Genomic DNA, 23,623 nt, shown 5'->3' on the forward strand with positions numbered 1-23,623 from the left:
ATATAGTTATCATATAAATTATTAGTTTCTGGTGTGCAAGATAAATTTTTTTTTTGTGATGAGAGTTTTCAAGATCAAATACACTCAAGCCCCAAATATACAGCACCCCATTATTAACCAAAGTCCTCATGACGGATACACCCCCAGGACTTATTTTTCTTATAACTGGAAGTTTATACCCCCCTGGTCAGCTTCATCTCGCTAGTGGAGGGAACCTGAACTGCTTCACTTTTGAGGCTATTACTGTTTTTAGCAAACAAAACCAGAACTCAGTTAGTACACTTTTAAAAATGTACTTTTAATTAAAGTATGTACGCCTAAAAGGCATAAATCCCAAGTGTACAGAGAATGAACTTCACAAGTGAACACCTGTGTAGGCAACACTGCAGGTGCCCCTCCAGCCATGACACACCATCCTCTGGGGGCTGCCACTCTCCTGGCTTCTAACTCGGTAGATTCGTCTCGCCTCAGGGACGGTTGTATACATGAACCATGCAGTTGTTCTTTTTTGTATCGTGCTCCTTCTGCATGATGTCGTGTGCTTCGTTCATCCATATTTGTTCATTCTCGTTTGGATGCAGTATTCCATTGTATGACTATACCGTGAGCTATCCTGTCTACCGCCCATGCACGTTTGGGTGGATCCCAGCATTTGGCTATATTGAATGATGAACATTCTGGGACAGTCTTTTGGTGCACCTATTTGTACAATCCTGTGAAGTATGTATCTAGGAATGGAAACACTGGACCGCAGCTTGGGTGTAAATGCAACTTTTGCAGATAACCGCCAGTTTTCCAAAGTGGTCATGCCAATCTCCCATCGCAATCATGTGTTGAGTGTTCTCCTTGCTCTACATTTTCAACTATAGTTTGATATCATCACTCTTTTTATTTTTATTTTTTAAAGATTTTATTTATTTGAGAAAGAGACAGAGATAGTGAGAGAGAGCACATGAGCAGGGAAGAGAGGGAGAAGCAGACTCCCCAGTGAGCAGGGAGCCGCATGTGGGACTCGATCCCAGAACTCTGGGATCACGATCTGAGCCGAAGGCAGAGGCTTACCCGACTGAGCCACCCAGGCTCCCTTGTCACTCTTTTTAGCCGTTCTGGTAAGTGTTAGTGGTGCTGCCTTCTTTTTTTCATTTGTATTCCTGATAACTAACAAAATTTCTTATTTTTGTTGGTCACTTGGCTAAACACATGCAAGGTGCCTATGCAAGGCTTTGGCGCATTTTTTTGATTGAGTTACCTGCCTTTTTCATACTGATTTATAGGAGTTGAAAACAGGTCATCTGTGTATGAGCCCTTTGATCTATCTTCTCCCACTGGGGTCACTTGAATTCTCACTCTCTTACTGATGTGTTTTGATGAACAGATGTCCTACTTGCATTATGATAGAATTTATTAATATTTTCTTTTATTACTGAGGCTTTTTGTGTTGTTTAAAATTTTTTGGCCTACCCCAAGGTCATGGAGATTGTCTTCTATGTTTCTTCTAGAAGCTTTCACAATCTGCATCCATCTGGAACTGATTTTTGCATACAGCGGGAGGCGGAGGGTCGATATTTTTTTCCATATGGACATTTAATTGACCAGCCTGATTTATTGAAAAGATTGTCTTTTCCCCCACTGCACCACAGTGTCACCTTTGCCATAAACCAGGGGATTGCACCTGTGTGAATCTGTTCCTGGTGTATGTGTCTGTTTCTACTAGAAGATGTAATCACGAGACCATTTCAGAGTTTATAAAATACTAGTGTATAATGTGCTGCAGGTGGTGCTGTCTGCCAAGGGACACTGGCTTGGGGTTGCTTTTCATTTGCATTCCTGATAACCTAATGATAAGTGTTCCTTTCTCAACGCTAGCTGTGAATCTTGGGGCTCACTGTAGGCTTATTTGGTCAGAATGTCAAGAAGCTGAGTTGGAGGCTCCTTGTGCCTATGGAGTCCACACAGAAAAGCCCTCTGGACCCCAGGAGAGCACCCAGGGGGCCCTAGGGTCTGGGGTGGGGTAAGGTCTCTCCTCTGCATTCCTCTCCCCTCTCTTTTCTGATCTCTACTAAACCCCAGGGGAAGCCTGCGACCCCACTCTGCAGGAGCACCTCGGGTCTGAGAGCTGAGACTCCCGTGGCAGACCCCCACCCCTTAAGGGTCTGAAAGCACCAAGCAGCCCCTTGAAGGTGTGGCATTCAGGTCCCCCCAGTCCCACATGGGCAGGGGTGAGGTGGTGTGTAAGACCTGTGGTGTGTGTGTCCCCAACCAGCCCCTCAGCCCTTTGCCCCTCCTGATGTCCCTCTGGGGACCCTGGGTCTCCATTGCTCACTTCTAAGACTTCTTTTCCAAGAAGGCCTTTCTACAGTCTTCTTTTGGTGGGGAGAAGACCCACAGTTTCCCCTACATTGGTTCTGACTCGGGTCAAGGACAAACGCTACATTTGCATGATGATCTATGCACTTTAGCCTTGTTTTCTGATGGCTACCGTCTAAAAGGGACGCCCCAGGTCTGAAGGCCTAGGCGGGGCATACCAGAGGATGCTGTCTGGGGGCCGAGGGTCCAACAGCAGAGAGATCCTGTGGTGACCTAGAGGGCCACGCTGGGGTTTTGGGCGAACACCTTTTTAGCATCTATCTCTCCTTCGACCATGTGGGGGTGGATGTCCACGTTCATGCCTGCGTCCTTGCATAGCTTGAGCAAGGTCCGAATGTTGTTCTTGGACAACCTCAGGTATCTGTGCGAGACAAGGCCAGAGAGGTCAGTTAAGCGTGGAGTCACCGTTGCTTCGAACTTTATTGAAAAGAGCTTAGATTTAAGCACTGTGGGATCTCTCACGAGAACTGGCTCTGCGGACACTTCTGGAGCTGACAGAGATCCTATAAAAGAGTGGGACACCCCACGGAGTTGGTGGGAGTTTTTATTGGTATAACTCTTTTGGAAATTAATTTGGCAACATATGTGCCAGGCACCAGCCCTATCCCCACAAGTTCCCTCCCCCCAAAACTTCCTTCATTATCTTTGACTCAGGAACTCCACTCAGGCCTTCAACTGATCCTGAGAAGAGAAGTCAATGGAATGAAAAGCTATATAAATCAAAGTGTTCACTTCGGGGTTATCAATAGCAGGTAAAGAGGAGATTCCATCAACCGAGGAGTGGTTAAGCAAATAATGGAATATCCATCTCAAGGATGCTCCTGCCTGCCTTGAAATGGCATTGGGCAGAAGCAGGTGCCCTAGGTGATGGTGATGCATGATGCCATGTGAGGAGAGAGGCAATCATCAGGGCTTCCATCACTAACAGGTGTGTGTAACCTCAGTGATGCCAAGGCCTGCACAAAATACAGAACAATGGCAATAAAAGCTGAGTAAAATTGTAGGAAAAGGGAGTATTTTCTTTTTTTTAAATTATGTTATGTTAGTCACCATACAGTACATCATTAGTTTTTGATGTAGTGTTCCACGATTCATTGTTTTCATATAACACCCAGTGCTCCATTCAGTACGTGCCCTCTTTAATACCCATCACCAGGCTAACCCACCCCCCCCCCCCCTCCCCCCTTTAGAACCCTCAGTTTGTTTCTCAGAGTCCATCGTCTCTCACGGTTTGTCTCCCCCTCTGATCTCCCCCCCTTCATTTTTCCTTTCCTGCTATCTTCTTCTTCTTCTTCTAATATATAATGTATTATTTGTTTCAGAGGTACAGGTCTGTGATTCAACAGTCTTACACGATTCACAGCGCTCACCATAGCACATACCCTCCCCAGTGCCTATCACCCAGCCACCCCATCCCTCCCACCTCCCCATCACTCCAGCAACCCTCAGTTTGTTTCCTGAGATTAAGAATTCCTTATATCAGTGAAATCATATGATACATACTTTCTCTGATTGACTTATTTCGCTCAGCATAATACCCTCCAGTTCCAACCATGTCATTGCAAATGGCAAGATTTCATTTCTTTTGATGGCTGCATAATATTCCATTGTGTATATACCACCTCTTCTTTATCCATTCATCTGTTGATGGACATCTTGGCTCTTTCCACAGTTTGGCTATTGTGGACATTGCTGCTATAAACATCAGGATGCACGTACCCCTACGGATTCCTATATTTGTATCTTTGGGGTAAATACCTAGTAGTGCAATTGCTGGATCGCATGGTAGCTCTATTTTCAACTTTTTGAGGAACCTCCATAGTGTTTTCAAGAGGGGTTGCACCAGCTTGCATTCCCACCAACAGTGTAGGAGGGTTCCCCTTTCTCCACATCCCCGCCAACATCTGTCATTTCCTGACTTGTTCATTTTAGCCATTCTGACTGGTGTGAGGTGGTATCTCACTGAGGTTTTGATTTGGATTTCCCTGATTCTGAGCGATGTTGAGCACTTTTTCATGTGTCTGTTGGCCGTTTGGATGTCTTCTTTGGAAAAATGTCTGTTCATGTCTTCTGCCCATTTCTTGATTGGATCATTTGTTCTTTGGGCGTTGAGTTTGATAAGTTCTTTATAGATTTTGGATACTAGCCCTTTATCTGATATGTCATTTGCCAATATCTTCTCCCATTCTGTCAGTTGTCTTTTGGTTTAGTTGATTGTTTCTTCTGCTGTGCAAAAGCTTCTTATCTTAGTGAAGTCCCAATAGTTCATTTTTGCCCTGGCTTCCCTTGCTTTTGGCGATGTTTCTAGGAAGAAGTTGCTGCGGTGGAGGTCGAAGAGGTTGCTGCCTGTGTTCTCCTTTAGGATTTTGATGGACTCCTGTCTCACGTTTAGGTCTTTCACCATTTTGAGTCTATTTTTGTGTGTGGTGTAAGGAAATGGTCCAGTTTCATTCTTCTGCATGTGGCTGTCCAATTTTCCCAACACCATTTTGTTGAAGAGACTGTCTTTTTTCCATAGGACATTCTTTCCTGCTTTGTTGAAGATTAGTTGACCATAGAGTTGAGGGCCCATTTCTGGGCTCTCTATTCTGTTCCATTGATCTATGTGTCTGTTTCTGTGTCAGTACCATACTGTCTTGATGATGACAGCTTTGTAAAAGAGCTGGAAGTCTGGAATTGTGATGCCACCAGGTTTGCTTTTCTTTTTCAACATTCCTCTGGCTATTCGGGGTGGGAGTATTTTCTTTTAATACTATTCAAACAATTAAAAAATTAGGCCAGTGATTTAAAATCTTAGCTAAAGCCCCACAATTCTGACTTACACTGGAGAGGAACCGATCCCAACGACACTGTGTGGTCTAAAGCGTATCTCTGCCGGCATATCCTCCGAGCTCCTTATTCAACCAGCGGCTTTGACCTTGTTCCCAGCTTTAGTGTAAGGAGGTTGGTCCCCTACTCAGGTCACCTGCTGGTTGGTTACTTTGCTACAGATGATGGGGGAGGAGATGCATATTGAAATAACCTGGGTTTTCTACCCACTGGGAATGGTCTCCTTGTCCTTCAATATCTGCCCGGTGCTTACCTGTTTTTACAGCCATCTGACACCCCACTCCCCAGCCCCATGTCTGGACCACCTTTCTCTGACAGCGCCAGGCAGGGTCTGCTCCTTCCGCTTCTGCCCAACCCAGCCCTGGAAGGTCTCACACACTTGTACATGTCAGCACTTACGAAGATCCCATGGACAATTTCATCTTTTCCTTGGATGTTTTTCTAGTGGCTCGTTGGATGCCATCTTCCCAAATATTCGTTCTCCCTCCTTGGAGGGTGGGGGCCCTGTCCAAATCTCTTTTCTGCCCACCATAAAGCCCAGGTAGGCTGTCTGTTGGCCAGAGTAAACGAGCATCACCCTGTCAAACTGAAAGCCATCGCCAAAGTCATCCATCCACGGAAAGGTCGAGCAAGAAGCCTCCTTTGGCTGGGGAGGCTACCATTCCACCCATCCATCTCTCAGTGAGCAGAGCAGGACTTTGTAATGGGATCACTTGATGCCAGGCATCTGAGGCCATCTGAAACCTACAGAGGAGCTCCCTGCTGTTCCATCTAGAAGGACAACCACATTATTCTGTTGTCTGTTTCCTCCTCTATTGAAGTTTCTGAGCCTTATCAGCCACGTCTTTACAAAAAAGCTAGCACCGGGCTTGGGAGGGGTACTTGAATTTGGGGATGGAAACCAGCAGGTCCAGATGAATAAGACAAAGAACACGGGAGAAGGAAGACCTCTGGTAAGAGCAGTAAATACCAAACGGCTTCACACTCTGTTCCTAGTGCATCCCACACGTAGAGCAGATGGCCACCGGGGATGGTGGGGAGGACCACCAACTCCACACCAGGAGTGAAGGCTCTTAGGGGGATTTCCTGTTAAATATAGGCCACAGACAATGCATTCTTTCTTTTTGGATAATATTCATGGTTTCTATTGTGAAACATATGGAAATATTGGAAGGGTGGTGTCAGTGTCCAAAGGCGTGGCATCAAAGCGGCAGCACCCAAGTGTCGTGCCCAACCCAGAGCTCGTCCACTAGTGAGGTTGCGGGGGAACCCAGTGGCTTCTGCCCTGGAACGGCTCTTCAGGACACAAAGACAGAGCCCAGTCCTGCCAGCGCCGCCCGCCCTCCCCTTGCCCATTCTCAGCCCAGGTGTCTGCAGCCCACGTTGGTGACCAAAGCCTGTCCCCCCCCGCCCCCCGCCCGGGCACCACGCCCCGCCCGCCAGGGCCGCTCACCGGCAGCTCAGCACCTCCTCCGGCTTCAGCATCCTCACCAGCTCCACTTTGGGCTCAGTGCTCTTCTCCATGAGACTCTTCAGCTTGCGCTCATAGGAGATCTCGGTCGTCCTGTTTATAACCCAGTCTCTCAGGAGGGTCGACTTCCGACCGCCGAAGACGGGCGTTTCCTGCAACGCGGGGTCCAGAACGCTCTGGCGGCGGTAGGGCTGGGGCCGCTGAGTCGACTCCAGCGCGATTGCGTCCTTGATGTCGAGGTCTGAAATTGGGCAGTCACCAGGGAGTTCGAGCTGGTGGAGGGGAGAGACAGGACCGGCAGGAAGCGGGGGAGGCCTGCAAGACGGCCTGGGCTTCAAACAAATACCTGTTCTAAGGAGCTCTCTTCCACGCTCTTCGAGCTCTTCTCCGCATCGGTTTAATTCTCGCTTTTACCTCCCTCCTTTCTCGCTGCCTCCTCGGCTCCCTCCCTCCTGTCTTCGTCCCCTTCTCTCCATCTTCAGTCCCTCCTCACCTAAAGGGAACCTCTGCCTGGAGGAGGTAGGGGAAGCTAGGGGAAGCTATCAAAGATCAACTTTGAGATGTTCTTTTTTTTTTTCCCCCTTTGGTTGGTTCAGATGGGGTTTTTACAGGAAAAACAATTTATTGGATGAAAGGGGAGAAAAGTATTGCAGGCAGGAGAAACAGCATGTGCAGGTGCGAGGAACAGCATATACAGACATAGGAATAGCTTGTACAGGTGTGAGGAACAGCATGTACAGGCAGGAGGAACAGCATGTGCAGACAGGAGGAACAGCATGTACAGGCAGAAGGAACAGCCTGTGTGGGCGTGAGGAACAGCATGTACAGGCAGGAGGAACAGCATGTGCAGACAGAAGGAATAGCATGTGCAGCAGGAGGAACAGCATGTGCAGCAGGAGGAACAGCATGTGTAGGTGTGAGGAACAGCATGTACAGACAGGAAGAACAGCATGTGCAGCAGGAGGAATAGCATGTGTGGGTGTGAGGAACAGCATGTACAGACAGGAGGAAAAGCATGTGCCGCAGGAGGAACAGCACACTCAGGCAGGAAGAACAGCATGCTCAGGCAGGAGGAACAGCATGTGCAGCAGGAAGAACACCATGCGTGGGTGTGAGGAACAACATGTGCAGGCAAGAGGAACAGCATGTGTAGGCAGGAGGAATAGCATGTACAGGCAAGAGGAACAGCCTGTGCAGGCAAGAGGAACAGTATGTGAAGGCAGGAGGAACAGCATGTGCAGGCAAGAGGAACAGAATGCTCAGGCAGGAGGAACATCATATGCAGGCAGGAGGAACAGCATGTGCAGGCAGGAGGAACATCATATGCAGGCAGGAAGAACAGCATGTACAGGCAAGAGAAACAGCATGTGAAGGCAAGAGGAATAGCATGTGAAGGCAAGAGGAACAGCATGTGAAAGCAGGAGGAACAGCATGTGCAGCAGGAGGGACAGCATGCACAAAGACACAAATATATGAAATGAAATGGTGAGTGTCTGATGTTACCCAAATATGGAGTTTCTACTGAATTAAATACTGTGGGGGCTAGTGCTTGGAGGATTTAATTTTTTTTCTTCTTGCCAAGTTTACCACTAAGTATTTTATAGATTTTTACCAATGAGAATGGGATGTTTTCTTTCCATTTCCATTTCTGGGAATGGGACTAGTATAGAGAAAAGGCTATTGTATTACAATGTATTTTTTTTCTAGTTAGAATTTCTTGAGCTTTACAGATATGTAATCATGTCAGAGGAAAAGTGAAGATAACTTCCTTCTAACATTTAGAAAAATTATATACTCTTCCTGACATATTGCATTTGACAGACTTTCTAACACAATGTCAATAATGATGATAACAGTCATGCTTAATTTTGTTCCTGATTTTAATTAAAATAATGAGCATTTCATCATTTCGAATGATACTTGCCACTATTTTTGGTATGTTTATAATATTAGGAGCTTAATTCTTAGTTTCCATCAAGTTTTTATTAGTAATAATTGCTTGATTCTACTTTTTGCTTTTCTGTCATTTACTGACATGCTCGTATGGTTTTTCCTTTACTTTATTGATGGAATAAATTATGTTCTTAGATATTCTGATAGTGATAACCTAACCATTCCTAACCTGCTATAAGAAATCCTATTTGTCACTAAATCCTACCCCTGAAAGTAATACTACACTATATGTGAACTAACTTGAATTTAAATAAAATCTTTTTTAAAAAGATTATTTATTTATTTATTTGACAGAGAGAGAGAGACAAGCGAGAGAGGGAACACAAGCAGGGGGAGTGGGAGAGGGAGAAGCAGGCTTCCCGCTGAGCAGGGATCCCGATGCGGGGCTCGATCCCAGGACCCTGGGACCATGACCTGAGCCGAAGGCAGATGCTTAACGACTGAGCCACCCAGGCACCCCTTAAATAAAATCTTGAAAGAAAAAAAATTTTTTTTAAATAAATAAACTTCATTCTCTCAAAAAAAAAAAAGGGAAAAAAGAAATCCCCATTTGGTCATGGCATGTTATTAATTTCATACATTGATATATTTGCTAAAAAATTTTAATATATTTTTTACATCTATACTACTTCTTTGCAAATATTTTAATATTGTGGTTCTGATGGCTTGTTGGATTAATGCAGAAGTGTCTGTATTTTATATGGTCTGGAATAGTTGAGGTGATATTGGGATTATTCATTCTTGAAAAGGTAGATAGAACCTGGTGTGAAGCCTTTTGTCCTGGTGACTTGTTCAGTGGGAAAGTGTCAACCAGCTTTCAACTTTTACTTTAGAAATTGCTCTCTTCAACTTTATTATGTCAATTTTAATAATTTATTGTATGAGAGGAAATGATATATTTCTTCTAGGTTTTCAAATATATCAGAGAGAGGTGCATCTAGTATCTATTATAGCTCAGTTAATGTATTTCTTATCTTTGCTCATGTATTCTTTCTCATACCAAATCTTGTACACTTATACTCTTCTTTTTTTTTTTTTTAACATTTTATTTATTTATTTATTTAGAGCACGAGCAGGGAGGGAGAGGGAAAGAGGGGGGAGAGGGAGAGAATCTCAGGCAGACTCTGCTGAGCGTGGAGCCTGATATGGGGTTTGATCTCACGATCCGGAGATCATGACCTGAGCTGAAGTCAAGAATCAAATGCAAACTGAGCCACCCAGGCACCTCTTTATTCTTCTTCTTAACAATGGTCATGAGGAGTTTATACTATTCATCACTTGCATTTTCAAAAAGCTAGCTTTGGATTTAGGACTTACCCTTTGAACTAGTTTTTATCTTGGGTTTCATTAATCCCAGCTGTTATTTAATGTATGCAAGCTCTCTCTTTCATATTAATTATTTCTCCTATCTTATTATAAATAGCACAATGCTAAATATATTCATTTTTTCTTTTTTTGTGTGTGTGTTATAAAGACAAGAATTATTAATTTTAGTTGTTACTATAAATTTTCTTCTTAGGATAGATTTTGCCTTTGTTCTCATAAGTAAGAAACAGACTTATTTTCATGAGTTTTTTTTTTCTCTGATATAGGGTATTTTAGGAGTATATTTCTTAATTTCTGCCTGTTAAGTTGGGAATATCTTTTAATTTAAATTTTATTTCCAATTATTGCTTTAAGATAATGTAGGTTGCCCTAAAATTTTTACTTTTTGAAAGTTAATGTTTTCTTAGTGGTGAAGAGGCAGATGGGTTTTGTAGATATTCTTTGGCCACATAAAAATGCATTCTCTATTCAAATATGAAGTTTTGTCTATTTGACTCTAAAAGAGGTATATTAAAATCTCCCACTTTAACTGTATTTTATTAGGTTCTTTTTGCAGTTCTCAATAATTATCTATTTAGGTACTGTATCTTTTGTTACGTGTAAGCTTATGATTATTATTTATTCTCTTTAACATTTAAAAGTATCCCTCTTTTACCCTACGCGTTTCTTTTAGCCTTAATTCCACCTCATCTGTTTGCATTTCATGTTATCTTTTGGTCTATCCTTTTGCTTTCAATCTTTATATTAAACCTGATTTTAAGTGTATCTAGATTCTGACTTTTAAACCAGTTATTTCCTAGGTGTGGCTCTGTTCTCACCCAGGGCATTTTTTTTTTCCCTTTGTAAGTAAATCGTTCTTCCTGTAAGCCTGAAAGATTTCATCAGCGAAGTTCAGGAATTTTACTGGGATATGTCTAGGGGGAATGACTCTAGATCCCCCACAGTTATATAAATGGAGGAACAGCTTCCTGGAAAGAGGCTGTGATTTGCCCAAGGTCTCATATAAATTAGGGGCTAAACTGGGACTCTGTATGCCCAGTTTGGTGCTCTGGACTGACAGCAGGTCCTTGGCCAGGGGGCCTTAGCCCTGGCCTTAGCAGCCCCTGTTTATGCCTAGTGGGAATTGGTGCTATGTTCCAGAAGAAACATGAGCTGCATATCCTCATCAGCACAAATGGGAAATCCCTTGTAGAAAGAACCATAGCCTTTTCTGAGATATCCGAGCACCCTCTGGGTCAAGGTAGGTCTCATGTAGGAAAAAAGAGTAGTCATATAATGGCAATGATAATTAAACATATGAACTAATGTTTAGTGAGTGACTTATGTGCCAGGCAGTGTTCAAGGATCTTTACAGGGAGGGAGGCGCTAGAGTCTCACAACCATATCGTGCCCATTTAACAAATGAGAAAGTTGAGGATCAGAGAGATTAAGTCATGTGCCAAAGATGCCAGGGCTAACTGGTGGTGGATCCAGGAAAATGTGAGCCTAGGTTGCTGGTCCCTTTTTCTGGGGGATGGTCCCTGGCTACCATCTGGGCACCCATCCTGGCTACCATCTGGGCAAAAATGTGTGTGTGACTGAAGAGGTAAGTTCAATTTCTAGAGGGCTGTGTTTGGGACTCACGGGGCTTACTCTGTACTCATGGAAACAGAGGGTGATCATTGCCCTCCAGACCTCCGCATTAGGGATGCACTCCTGCGCTGGCATCTACAGAATGCCCTGGGCATAGGTGCCCAGGGCGAGAGAGCCAAGTGAATGCCCCTTTTCTAGTCTAGCTGCTCAGACTTTGCCAAGATTTACTTTGGAAACGTGTTCCAGGGGCACCTGGGTGGCTCAGTTGTTAAGCGTCTGCCTTCGGCTCAGTTCATGATCCCAGGGTCCTGGGATCGAGCCCCGCGTCAGGCTCCCTGCTCAGCAGGAAGCCTGCTTCTCCCTCTCCCACTCCCCCTGATTGTGTTCCTGCTCTCGCTGGGTCTCTCTCTCTCTCTGTCAGATAAATAAATAAAAATAAATAAAATCTAAAAAAAAAAGAAAAGAAATGTGTTCCAATTGCTTTCCTAAGGTCTTTTGCTGGCCCAACGCTGAAGTGACCTTTTACAAATTCAAAACCAACTTGGTGGCCCTCGGACGGGGGGCAGGGGAGTGATGAAAGAGGAGGGGGAAACAGAAAAAGCTGTTCTCAGGGAATTCAAGGGAGGAGAGGCCGTGGGGAGAGGGAAGTGGTCCATGGTACACAGCATCTACGTGCAGCAGGCTGATGTCAGGGTGGTGGTCAGTGGCGGGATGGACGTGGCATTTCAGCTGGTAAGAGGAGTGAATGGGAGCTTTTGTGAACGTGAGGAGAGGGGACAGAGATGAAAAGTTCAGCTTTGAAAAGCACTGTGCTCCACATTGGGGATGTCATTGCTGTTTTCAATTAGCTTTGGGGTTCTGGAGCTGGAGACAGTTACCTGTGCCTCATGGGGGACATACCGTGTTTGACAGGTTTTGATCCTGTGACCATCACAACACTACAAATGTGGACGAGTGGGATTTGTTGTGTCTCTACAGACCAAGTGGTCACATCAGTGGTGTGTCTGATGGTCATTCCTCACAGACTCTTGCTTGCTGGATCACACAGAAACATAACGTCAGGAGTGCAAAGAGCTCACTCTGCTGCTAGGAAAACCAGGACACTGATGATTCAGGTACTGAGCGGGGCTGGGGAGGCCGGAATCAGAAGTCCTGGTCTAGAATACCCTTCCTTGATCCATGTGTATCTCTACTTGGACTCCTGCCACAGCCCTCAACTGGCCCCATGCCCTTCCTAGGGGCTGCTTTGTCTTGAACTTGACTCCAAAACCAGATCCTGCCCACTCATGTTAGGCCTCTGGCTGTCCTGCACAGGAAGCTCCCCTTGCTGTGCTCAGACTCAGCCCTGACCCAGTTCCTGGGTGCCACACTTGGATGTCCAGGTGGTTCCTGGGTGCCTCTGAGCACCTGCCGCAGTGGAGCACCTGCTGCCTCCCAGTGGCCATTTGTTGTATTACGTTAGGTAGGAAAAAAGGTCCCCTCTTTGTACAGGGTGGATTTTTGTCTTGGGGGTGGGGGGTGGGGGGCAGGGGGACTGCAGAGAACCGAAGAACTGCTAAGTCAGTCTGCCCTGCTGGCATTTTTGTGCAGTTTTATGAAAAGGATTATTTAATCAGCTGGTATGGAGTTTCTCTTAGGGAAGGAACTGCCTTTGTTTAGGAAAATATCTTGATAGACTCCTTTTGAGTGTGGACTAAGACAGCGAAACAAAGGAAAGTAAGTGATCCTTCCAGGTAACAAACCAATGGGAATTGTGGGGTGAGGACAGCAGAGGATGGAGGACAGGGGAGAGGACAGAGAGGGGAAGAGGTGATCATTGCCCTCCAGACCTCCAGGCCCAAGACTAGAGTGAGACCAGCCAAGTGCCCAGGGGGGGCAAAATTTAAGGAGGTGCTCACTCTCAGGCTCATGCAAGTGCAGAGTCAGTACTAGAGAGTGAGTGCCTCCCATGTTCTGGGTGCCTGGCTGGGCTCATTCTATCCAGTGCAGGGGTGAGCAAGACAGCTGGAGGGGACTCCCTGCAGGCAAATACATCCAAGGACCATCTCCTGGTGGCAGGGGACCAAGGATTTGGAAGAAAACCCCCCTTAAGGGGGTTTTGTAATCAACTTCTGTTTTGTTTTCTGCATAATTCTGTCAAATTCTTTCCCTCCGTTTCCCCAAACCTTCAGTAAAGTCTGTTTACACACAAAGGCTTCATGTGAGAGGTTTGGGGGAAAATGAAGGAAACAGAGCTGTGCTCTGTGTCTGTGTGCAGTGGCAAGGAAAAGGGAGAAGGGAGCAACTACTGGAATCGAGATCTGCAGATGCTCAGGGGCTCAGCAGAACTTGGACTTCGGAGCCAGAATTGCATCAGGAGTCACAGGAGACTTGGGGAAGGTGTAGGGCCTCCCATGGGGCATATGTCCATCTATCTAATATCTCTGTCTCTGTCTCTATCCCTGTCTGTACCCATATCCACATCCATATCTATATCTATAAACTTTTTATTTTGGAGTAAGTTTAGATTTGCAGAAGGGTTGCCAAGATGGTATCAAGAGCTCCCGGGCACTGCTCGCTCAGTTTCCCCGAATGTTAGCATCTTACACAAGCAGGGCACATTTGTCAAAACTCAGAAATTAACATTGGCACATAACAGTTGTTTTTTTTTTTTTTTTTTGGATTTTGCCAGTTTTCCCACTGAAGTGTTGTAGGGTTCAGTCCAGGATCCTGCATGGCATTTAGAGCCAATCATATTTAAATCTGACAGGCAAGTGAGCACAGTTTGGTTTCAGTGGCTTTGGTGTATTAAATGAGAAGGGGGAAAAGGACGTTTTGCTGGGCACAATGGGAGCAGTTTTGTGCAGGAGAACTGGCAGCCCCTGCTCGAAAGCTTTTGCCCACTCCTCCTTTGGACTAATTGGAATCCCTTCCGCCTTTCTTTGACCACACACCTCCTTTCTAAGAAGCCAGGCGCAATAAATGCAACTGTTTTTCCAACACCGTGGCACAGCCCACCTGAGCATTTTAGCAATTTTTTTTTTCTTAGAAATAGCTACTTGCCACCATTTATTGAGCACCTAGTCTGTATCAGGTTACATGCTTTATATGCCTTGTCTCACTGAAACTCGACCGGGAGGCAAGTCATGCTATTGTCCCATTTTATAGATGTGAAAACTGAACCTGAGAGATGGAGTGGCTGGCTCACCCCGGATTACACAATTCTGAGTTCACTACAGAGTGGTGGAGCCAAGGTTCGAACCTAGGGCCCAATCCTGGGAACCGGAGATCAGGCATAACTTAAGCCTACCTCTTCTCGTGTGTGAGCCACACCTGGCAGATTTCGGGCCAGCAGGTGTGGTACCTCGTGTGCTACACTGACGTTGTCACGGTACCTAATTAGACAATTTGGAGCTGGCGAGGTTGCTCTCACCAGCTTTAGGGGCTTTAGGAACGGGGGGGGGGCACATCCTGCTGCATCTTGAGAAGCCCCAGGTGTGGGCGGAGCCTAGACGTGCACCTGCGGGCCATCTGGGTCACAGCCAGACATGCACAGCTGCCGGGGCTGAGGACAGCTTCCCATCCCTCTGAGGGGCGGCGATTATGGAGGACGGTCTGGAACCCCAGGACCAAGATGCTTCCCTTACCGGATTTCCTGGGCCCATCCTTGGTGTATTTGCTGGAAACGATGCTGAGGCGTTTTCCCTTTGGGTCCACGGCGTTCTTGGCGCTTTGCTTTGAGGGCTTGGAGGGGCGCGGGAGAGAAGTTAAACCACGAGGAACAGTTCTTGGCATGGCCTCCTCCGCCCCCAAAATGAGTTGATTTCAAGGGTTTGCTGAAAGGCAGGCAAAGGGGCCAAAGGAGAGGCCGCTCTGGGCCCTGGGGCGGGTGAGGTGAGCAACGATGGTGGCTGGTGGCTGCTCAGCCGCTCCTCACTTTTGGTCCCAGCTATGTCAGAGGGAGGCACCACCACAGGAGCCGCAGCCCTCAGGGGGCAGGGAGGCCCGGGGGTTCTCATCTCTCAGCCCTCATTCCTGAACGGTGGCGGTGGGGGGCAGTGAGAGGAGGAAGACAGGCACCTGGGAAGAAGGACCCTCCGCAGGAGTGCCAGGCTCCACCGGGCCGGCCAGCGTGTGGGGTGGGGGCTGGTGATTCCTTTGGGTGTTAGTATGGGGCAGGCGTGGATTTTAGAGCCTTAAATTTAAAAAATGTAGCCAGGCACTGCGCAGGAGCAGAGGGGGTGCCCCCCCTTAAGGCGGAGAGCCTGCCTTACCTGGTTGGCAAACGCCACCTGACGGTTCCCTCTCTGCTGTTTCAGGAGGTTTTGGTCTTTCTTTCCTTCCTTCCCATTTGTTTTAGGGGCCATTATCCCCTTGGGTTTCTACTTGAAACGACAGAGAGGATTGCCCTGTGACTGCCTGGTGGGCAGAAGCCACCTGCTACCCCACAGAGGGGCGGCGCCCTGGCGAGCGGGCTGCCCCTCCCCACCTCCAGATTTGGCCCCCACTCTGGCACTTCTGTCCCCCCCACAATTGTCCTTCTGCCTCCAGACACACCCTGGTGTAATGTCACACTGCTCCCAGAACAACCTTCTAAACGTCAGGTCTGACCGTCCCTCCCGACCTCAGAACCCACAACGAGCTCCCTATTACCGTCTACACAAGGGCCCCTCTCCCCAGCCTGGTAGGAATTCCTTCCGGCCCCCAAGTGGCCTGGGTAGCTGTGACTCCCCAACCAGGGCCTCCCTCTAGTCTGAAACCACAGGAAGGCTGCCCTTTCTCGGAGTCCAGCCAGGACACTCCCTCTGTCCCCAGAGCTCTCTCCTCTCCCAAGCTCTCCCCATCCTGTCTGTCATCACAGTTCATCCTGCTTTTCCCTTTCCTTGGGTGCTCCCCGTGGCATATGTGGACTTTCTTGTGCACCTGCCTGGCCCCAGGCAGGCAGGGAGGATGCATTCATTAGGGATCTCCAGGGTCCAGCGAGGAGGGGCCCACAGAGGGGCCCCCAGGCCACTTGACCAGGGGTGGGGGTGCTGCAACACCTCAAGGAAAGCTGAATCGACTGGGTCTCCACTTGCAGTGTGCTGCTTGTGGTTGTGGGGGCATGGCGGCTGGGATTGGTCTGCAGGCCAGATGCCTGGTAGGGATCCTGCTCGATTGCTTGCTGGCTGAGCAACCGGGGCTTGGTTTCTTCTTCTGAAGATGGAGGGAAGAGTAGGATCTATCTCCTAGGGTTATTTTGAGAAACTAATGAACCCCTGTGCAGATGCCAGGAGAAGGTAGAGGAGGCCACAGACAGCCCCCCTCCAACCGTCTACACCAAAGGGCGCCCCCCCCCCACCACCTGTGCTGTCTGAGACCTGCCATGGAATCACAGGAGCTTCTTTTAAAATCCAGCTACCTCTGGGAAGGATAATGATGCTTTAAGATTTCATTGTATTTTCTATTTTTTTAAAGATTTTTAAATTTTAATTTATTTGAGAGAGAGAGAGCTCAAGACCGCAAGAGCAGGGGGGAGGGAGAAGCGGACTCTCCGCTGACCAGGGAGCCCAATGCAGGGCTCCATCCCAGGGCCCTGGGATCATGACCTGAGCCCAAGGCAGAGGTGTAACTGACGGAGCCACCCAGGTGCCCCTTCATTGTATTTTCAATTTAAATTTGTTCCTTTCCTGAGTCCAAAATTATTTCCAGTAAAAGCCACATTAAAGGTAAAGCTGTGAAAACATTATTAGAATATGATCTTCATGAGAAGAGATGCATATTAATCATAGAAGTGAATCTAGATTTCTGTGATTGATATTGAGTTCTGAGCGACCCAGCAGTTGAAATGGGAGGCAGGCGGTAGCCTTTCCATAAATCATTAGCACCTGGATGTAAAATATGTTTATCAGATGTGTTTTGGTATGTTTGATGGAACTGGCACTCCAGATCTTTCTGAATATAAATGATAAGTAAGCATATACACAGATGGGAACTCTTTGGAAAGGCAGGGGGCCCCGCAGTGGTCAGAGCAGAGAAAGTGGAGGTGACTATGGAAAGTTGACCTGACAAAGCTCCTGAGCTTGAGAACAGGATAAATCTGACTGGGAGCCCTGGCTTGGCGCTTCATTAATTCTGTGAGCTCAAGGACATGACTTCTCTGCCCCTCACTCAGCTTCCTTATTACCTCCCGTGAGCTGGGGGCTAAGAATGATGCCCCCCCTGTAGGCCCTGCTGGGAGCTGTTGACAAGATAATTCATGTGTGATGCTGAGCACAGGGCCTGGCACATAGTAAATGCTTAATAAACATTAGCATTGTCATTAGTGATGCCATTTTTCACTCATTTTTCTTTGGGGGCTGGGGAATTCAAGATCAGGTGGTATCCTCTACAGAGACCACTTTCTAAGGACATGGCTTGATTTTCCCATAGATGATGGGCCTGGGGGATTTCTGGGAGAAACTGAGACAAAACTGGTTGCCATAGTTCCTGGAGAAAGAGGGAAGGGTGGTGCTATACACTAAATGTTTGTGTCCCCTCCCACCCCAATTCCTATGTTGAAATTCTAACTTGCAATGTGATGGTATTAGGAGGGGAGTTTTTGGGAGGTGATTAGATCATGAGGGTGGAGCCTTTGCGAATGGGATTCGTGACCTTATGAAAGAGACCATAGAGAGGTCTCCCCTCTCTTCCTTCCTGTGAGGACACAGCAAGAAGGTGGCCGTCTATGAAGAAGGAGGTGGGCCCTAATGAGACACCAAATCTGCCAGCACCTTGATCTTGGGCTTCCTAGCCTCTAAACTGGGAGAAATTAATTTCTGCTGTTCATAAGCCACCCAATCTATGGTGTTCTGTTACAGCAGCCCCAAAGGACTAAGACCTGTGGATGGGAACTAGTTGTGATACAGGGTAGAAAGGAGGAGGTATGTTAGTAGGGGTCCCAGTGGGATAGTAGCATTGGAGACTGAATGCCCTTTGACCCTGGAGCCATCGTCAGGAAGGAAGTGTCTGGGGACAGTGGGGAGGACCCATTCTGCCACCACCGAGATCTTAGAAGTTATTGCCCCTAAGTTCTTCTGGAACCTGATCAAGACAGCCTTAATGCTCCCCTCATCTTGATTAAACTCCTGATAGATTCCTTCCTGGCTCTAGGCCCATGACCTCTCTTTTCTTTTCTTTTTTTTTTTTTTTTAAAAGATCTTATTTATTTATTTGACAGAGAGAGACACAGCGAGAGAGGGAACACAAGCAGGGGGAGTGGGAGAGGGAGAAGCAGGCTTCCCCGGAGCAGGGAGCCCAACGCAGGGCTCGATCCCATGACCCCGGGATCATGACCTGAGCCGAAGGCAGACGCTTAACGACTGAGCCACCCAAGTGCCCCTCTTTTCTTTAAACAAAAAACCTGGCACTTGTAAATTCTTTTCCTGCCCCTTTGAGATGTAAATCTTCTCCTAGCCTCTTGCTAGTTTTATAATCCAGGAACCTTTTTTTTCTCAAGGACCAGGAAGCCATCCCTTTGAAATGTAATCATCAGGGGGCGTCTGGGTGGCTCCGTCGGTTAAGGGTTAAGCATCTGCCTTCCACTCAGGTCATGATCTTGGGGGTCCTGGGATCAAGCCTTCATGTCGTCGGGCTCTCTGCTCATGGGGGAGTCTGTTTCTCCCTCTCCCTCTGACCCTCCCTCTGCTCATGCTGTCTCTCAAATAAATAAATAAATAAATAAAACATTAAAAAAAAAAAAGAAGTGTAATCATCCAGAAAGGTAGCACCCCGTCCTCCCAGTCTCTGTGGGAAGGTAGGAGCCTAACTACTTGAGTGAAAATTGGCAAACACAGCCGGCCTAACTACCTGGACAACTTCCCCTCTTTCCCGGAGGATTTTTCTGCTAGTTCACTCCCTTGCTTTAAAACTCCTCCCACCTTCTGTTTTCTGGGAGTCAAGTTCAGTCTCTCCCCTGCTGGAGTAGTCTTGAGTTCAGCTGCCTTGCAGTTTTGCTGGAACAGCCCATACTTGGAGAGCACGTACTTGCTTTTGCTTCCCCTGCCTCCGCTCCAGCCACTCCAGCACCCGCGTGAGGTCGGACATCCGCCTCTCCTCGGCCGTCCTCCACGTGGACTTCCTCTCTGTGGGCATTGCATCCTTTAGGTGCTCTGATTCCTCTGTCATTTTGGAGTCCTGGTTGTGCGCTGGGTGGGAAGGTGGCGCACTTTGGCTTTGTTGATCCCTCTGTCTCTAGTAGCTGGCCTGGAGAACTTCAGTTGGCAGGGTGTGGCCTTTAGGAGGTGGACATAAAAGGCAGAGGTAGGCCAGGAGCTGGGATGTTGGCCTCCAAGGGTGGGAGGTCTGCAGGGTGATTGTGAGGTCACTGTCAGGCTGGCCTGTGGGGGCAGAGTGGGGCGCAACATCAGCTTCTGCACACGGCCACAGCCCCTCTGTAGGCACTGTCCCTTGTCTGGACCCCCCCATGGCCTCCCTTAGGGGCTCTCCATCTCCACTTCCATAGAGCTCTTAAACAAAGGTCACAGAGCTCCCTTTCTCAAAAAACTTTAGTGGCTCCCTGCAGCCAATAAAAAATCTAAATTCCTTAGTTTGGTATCCAGGCCTTCTACAATGTACTCTAATTAGAATAAAGCTTTTATAGCCTCAATAACTTTTATGTTCACTGACCAGATAGTTATCAGATACCTACTATGTACCAGGCATGGTCCTGGGGACATAATGCAAAATAACATAGCTGGACCTCCTAAAACAGATGGGCTAGTGGGAAAGACAAAGCAGCAGTCAAATTACTCTATGAATCCATAATGGCAAGTGAAAATGAGGGCTCTGAAGGAAAGAAATGTAATTCTGAAGTAGACAAAACAAAAGAACTAGATTTGGATGGGGGTGAGTGGGTCACCACTCAAGCTAGGAGCTAAAGGGTAAGTAGGTCTCAGTGGAGCTCTGGAACAGAGGGATGAGCATGTGCAAAGGCCCTGTGGCAGGATGAAAGCACAGCAGACTTGAGGACTAACAGAAGGGCAAAGTCTAGAGTACCGTAGTGAGAAATGATGCTGGTGAGGTGGGCAAAGACCAGACAAGACAGGACCTTAGAAGTCACAGGTTTGCTCAAATTGGGAAAGGGGAAAACAAAGGGATTTAAAAAGAGGGGAAGGAGTGGTATGATCAAGCTTCCTTTTTGTTTCAGTAAACTTTTATTGAAGGAAACTATCTATACAGAAATGTGCCAGAATCACCAGTGAAGACACCTGTGTAACCAGTGTCCTCAGAACTCCTCCTTATGGCTCCTGCTGGTCACGGTCGCCCTCCAAGAGTAAACACTATCTTAACTTCTAATCTCATAGGTTTGTTTTGTCTGTTAGAGTTTTATATAAATGGAATTATATACATGTAGTCTTTTGTATCTGGCTTCATTCATTTTACAAATATATTTGCAGGGTTTTAGCAATGAATTCTACCAGTCTTTGTGCATGTGGAAATGTCTATATTTTACCTTCATTTTTGGAGAAAGATTTGCTGGATAGTAGAATTCTTGGTTAACAATCCCCTCCCTCCCAGCATTCTGTATATAGCATTTCCCTGCCTTCTGCTCTCCATTGTTTTGAATGGGAAGTGAGCTGTTAATCATATTGTCACTCCCCTGTACATGTGAGTCATTTTTCTTTTGCTGAATTTTTCTGTCTATTGTCTTTTAAATGTTTACTATGGGGCACCTGGGTGGCTCATTTGGTTAAGACTCTGCCTCCAGCTCAGGTCATGATCCCAGGGTCCTGGGATCGAGTCCCACATCAGGCTGCCTGCTCAGTGGTGGGTCTGCTTCTCCCTCTCCTTCTGCCCTTCCGCTCTGCTCATGCCTCTCTCTCTCTCAAAATAAATAAATAATATCTTAAAAAATGTTTACTATGGTGTGTCTGGGTGTTGATCTCTTTGTATTAATTCTCCTTGAGGCTTGTTGAACTTTTGGGATATGTATTTAATGTTTTCTATCAGATTCTGGAAGATCTTGGCTATTGTTTTTCCCATTATTTTTTTGTGTTTGTTTCTCTTTCTATTTCTGGGACCCTCATTACACATCTGTTGACATGCTTAACGTTATCCCACTGGGCTCTAAAGTTGTCTTTTTTTTTAAGATGTATTTTTTAATTTACTTGAGAGAGAGTGTGAGTATGAGTCAGGGGAGGGGCAGGGGGAGAGAATCTTCAAGCAGACTCCCCACTGAGTGTGGACCCCCCCCCCCCGCAACTTGGGGCTTCATCTCACGACCCCGAGATCATGACCTGAGCTGAAACCAAGAGTAGGTCGCTCAACTGACTGAGCCACCCAGGCACCCCTGGGCTCTGAAGTTTTGTTCATTTTTCTTCAATCATTCCCCTGTTCTCAGATTGGATAATTTCTATCAACCTTTCTCCAAGTTTGCTAATTCTTTCCTCAGCCATATATAATTTTTTGTTGAATCTTTATGGTACAATTTTCATTTCAATTGTACTTTTCAACCCCAGAATTTCTCTTTTTTTAAAAAATAATTTTTGTCTCCTTATTTAGAATTTCTGTTGATTCATTGTTGTCATACTTTCATTTAACATTTTAAACATCATTTATTTTAGTTCTTTGGCCATATTTATAGTAGCTATTTGAGGTCTTTGCTAAATCCAACATCTGGGAATGCTCAGAGACAGTGTCTACTGACAGATGTTTTCCTGAGCACGTGCCAGATTTTCCTGTTTCTTTGCATATCTTGTAATTTGTTTGTTGAAAACTGGACATTAAAAAAATATTGTAGCAACTTTGGATTCTGATTCCTGCCAGGTTTATCATTGCTGCTTTTTTTTTCCCATGTGTTTATTTGTGTAATAACTTACCCAGGCTCTATGAATCAGACAATTCCAGTCTGGGAATCCTGTCTTCCTAATGATGTGAAACCACTGAAGTTTCCAATTAAATTTTTTGTATTTTTGTTTTTATATTAAGTCTGGCTTCCTAAGCATTGTTTCCGTGTCCGCATGTCTGAGTGGACTGAGACTGTGCTCAAATATGCAAATGAGTAAACTGTCTGTCCTCTGGAATCTGTGTGTGGGTAGGGGAGCTGTGTCAGTTATCCTATTGCAGCATAACAAATCATCCCAAAGCTTAGTGGCTTCAAACAAAAACATTTATTTTTGCACAGTTTCCATGGGTCAGAATTCTGGTCAGGGTGTTGGCCAGGTTGCAGTCATCTGAAGGCTTGACTGGGGCAGGGTCTACCTCCAAGTTCCTGATCTGGTTGTTGGCAGGACTGGGTTGCTTGCAGGTCATTGAACTGAGTTTATCCTTCACTGGTGTTGGCAGAAGGCCACCTTCAGTTTCTTGTGACCTACAACTCTTCATAGGGAAGCCCGCAACATGGCAGCTTGCTTCATCAGAGTAGCAAGGGAGAAGAACCAGAGAGAGAATGAGGGCAAGGCAGAAGTCATTCTTTTATAACCTAGCCTTGGAAGTGACACCCATCACCTCTGCCATGTTCAGTTTATTAGAAGTGGGCCACTATGTGCAGGCCTCACCCAAAGTGAGGCTCACATAAGGATCCTAGGAAATGAGGATCACTCGGAGACATTTTAGAAGCAGCTGATAGCAAGAGCACACTCAAAATTCAGGCCATTTTCATGTGTTTCCTATGGTTTACTTTCTGCTGGATTCCTTCTCATCTTTGCACCCATGCACAGCTTAGGGGTTGGCCAGGAGTGTGTGGCTGGATGGGGTCTTCTCTAATTTCCAGAGAGCATGCATGTAGCTTTAGCCAGGGATATATTTGCCCAACCACAACTGGCAACCTCAGTCTGCTGGAGCTGTTGGCCCTCCTGATTTTCTGCCTTGGAGATTTTCATTTAAACCTACGAGGCTGCCAAGTGTGGGTGCTGCTTACTGCCCCAGATCCAGAGCAGAGAAAATTCTCCACACTAGTGGAAGCTCTCTGCTGGGAGCTGGGAGGGGAGAATGGGAGCAGCTTTAGGGGAGAATGCCACAGATTCTCACTGTTATTGCCCAAATTTCTAGCTTTCAAGCACAAATACTGCTCCCATTGTGGTATGCCTCTGGTTGATATCCAGAGTGCTACATGGCTGTTTTGATCAATTTTGTCCAGCTTTATAATTGCTTTTAGGGAAGAGGATT

At 46.5% G+C, this 23,623-nt stretch overlaps 1 protein-coding gene across 3 annotated transcripts in view; it reads right to left on the reverse strand.

Annotated features, from left to right (window-relative positions):
* Positions 1 to 340: 340 nt before the first annotated feature.
* CUNH16orf78 (chromosome unknown C16orf78 homolog) overlaps positions 341 to 23,623 on the reverse strand; it is a 131,513-nt gene continuing 108,230 nt past the window's right edge. For 2 of the 3 annotated variants that reach the window (XM_073884384.1, XM_073884385.1), the window contains 5 exons: positions 19,396 to 19,854; positions 15,772 to 15,879; positions 15,145 to 15,241; positions 6,650 to 6,908; positions 341 to 2,728 (listed from right to left, as the gene is read on the reverse strand). In XM_073884384.1, the coding sequence (XP_073740485.1) occupies positions 2,581 to 2,728; positions 6,650 to 6,908; positions 15,145 to 15,241; positions 15,772 to 15,879; positions 19,396 to 19,614 (831 nt within the window). In that variant the 5' untranslated portion in view covers positions 19,615 to 19,854 and the 3' untranslated portion in view covers positions 341 to 2,580. The remainder of the gene's footprint in view (positions 2,729 to 6,649; positions 6,909 to 15,144; positions 15,242 to 15,771; positions 15,880 to 19,395; positions 19,855 to 23,623) is intronic. The other variant, XM_025852441.2, reaches the window with a different exon arrangement.

This window comes from Callorhinus ursinus, unplaced genomic scaffold (assembly GCF_003265705.2).
Source record: "Callorhinus ursinus isolate GAN/ISIS: 27379988/994484 unplaced genomic scaffold, GSC_fseal_2.0 scaffold56, whole genome shotgun sequence".
Taxonomy (NCBI): Eukaryota; Metazoa; Chordata; class Mammalia; order Carnivora; family Otariidae; genus Callorhinus; species Callorhinus ursinus.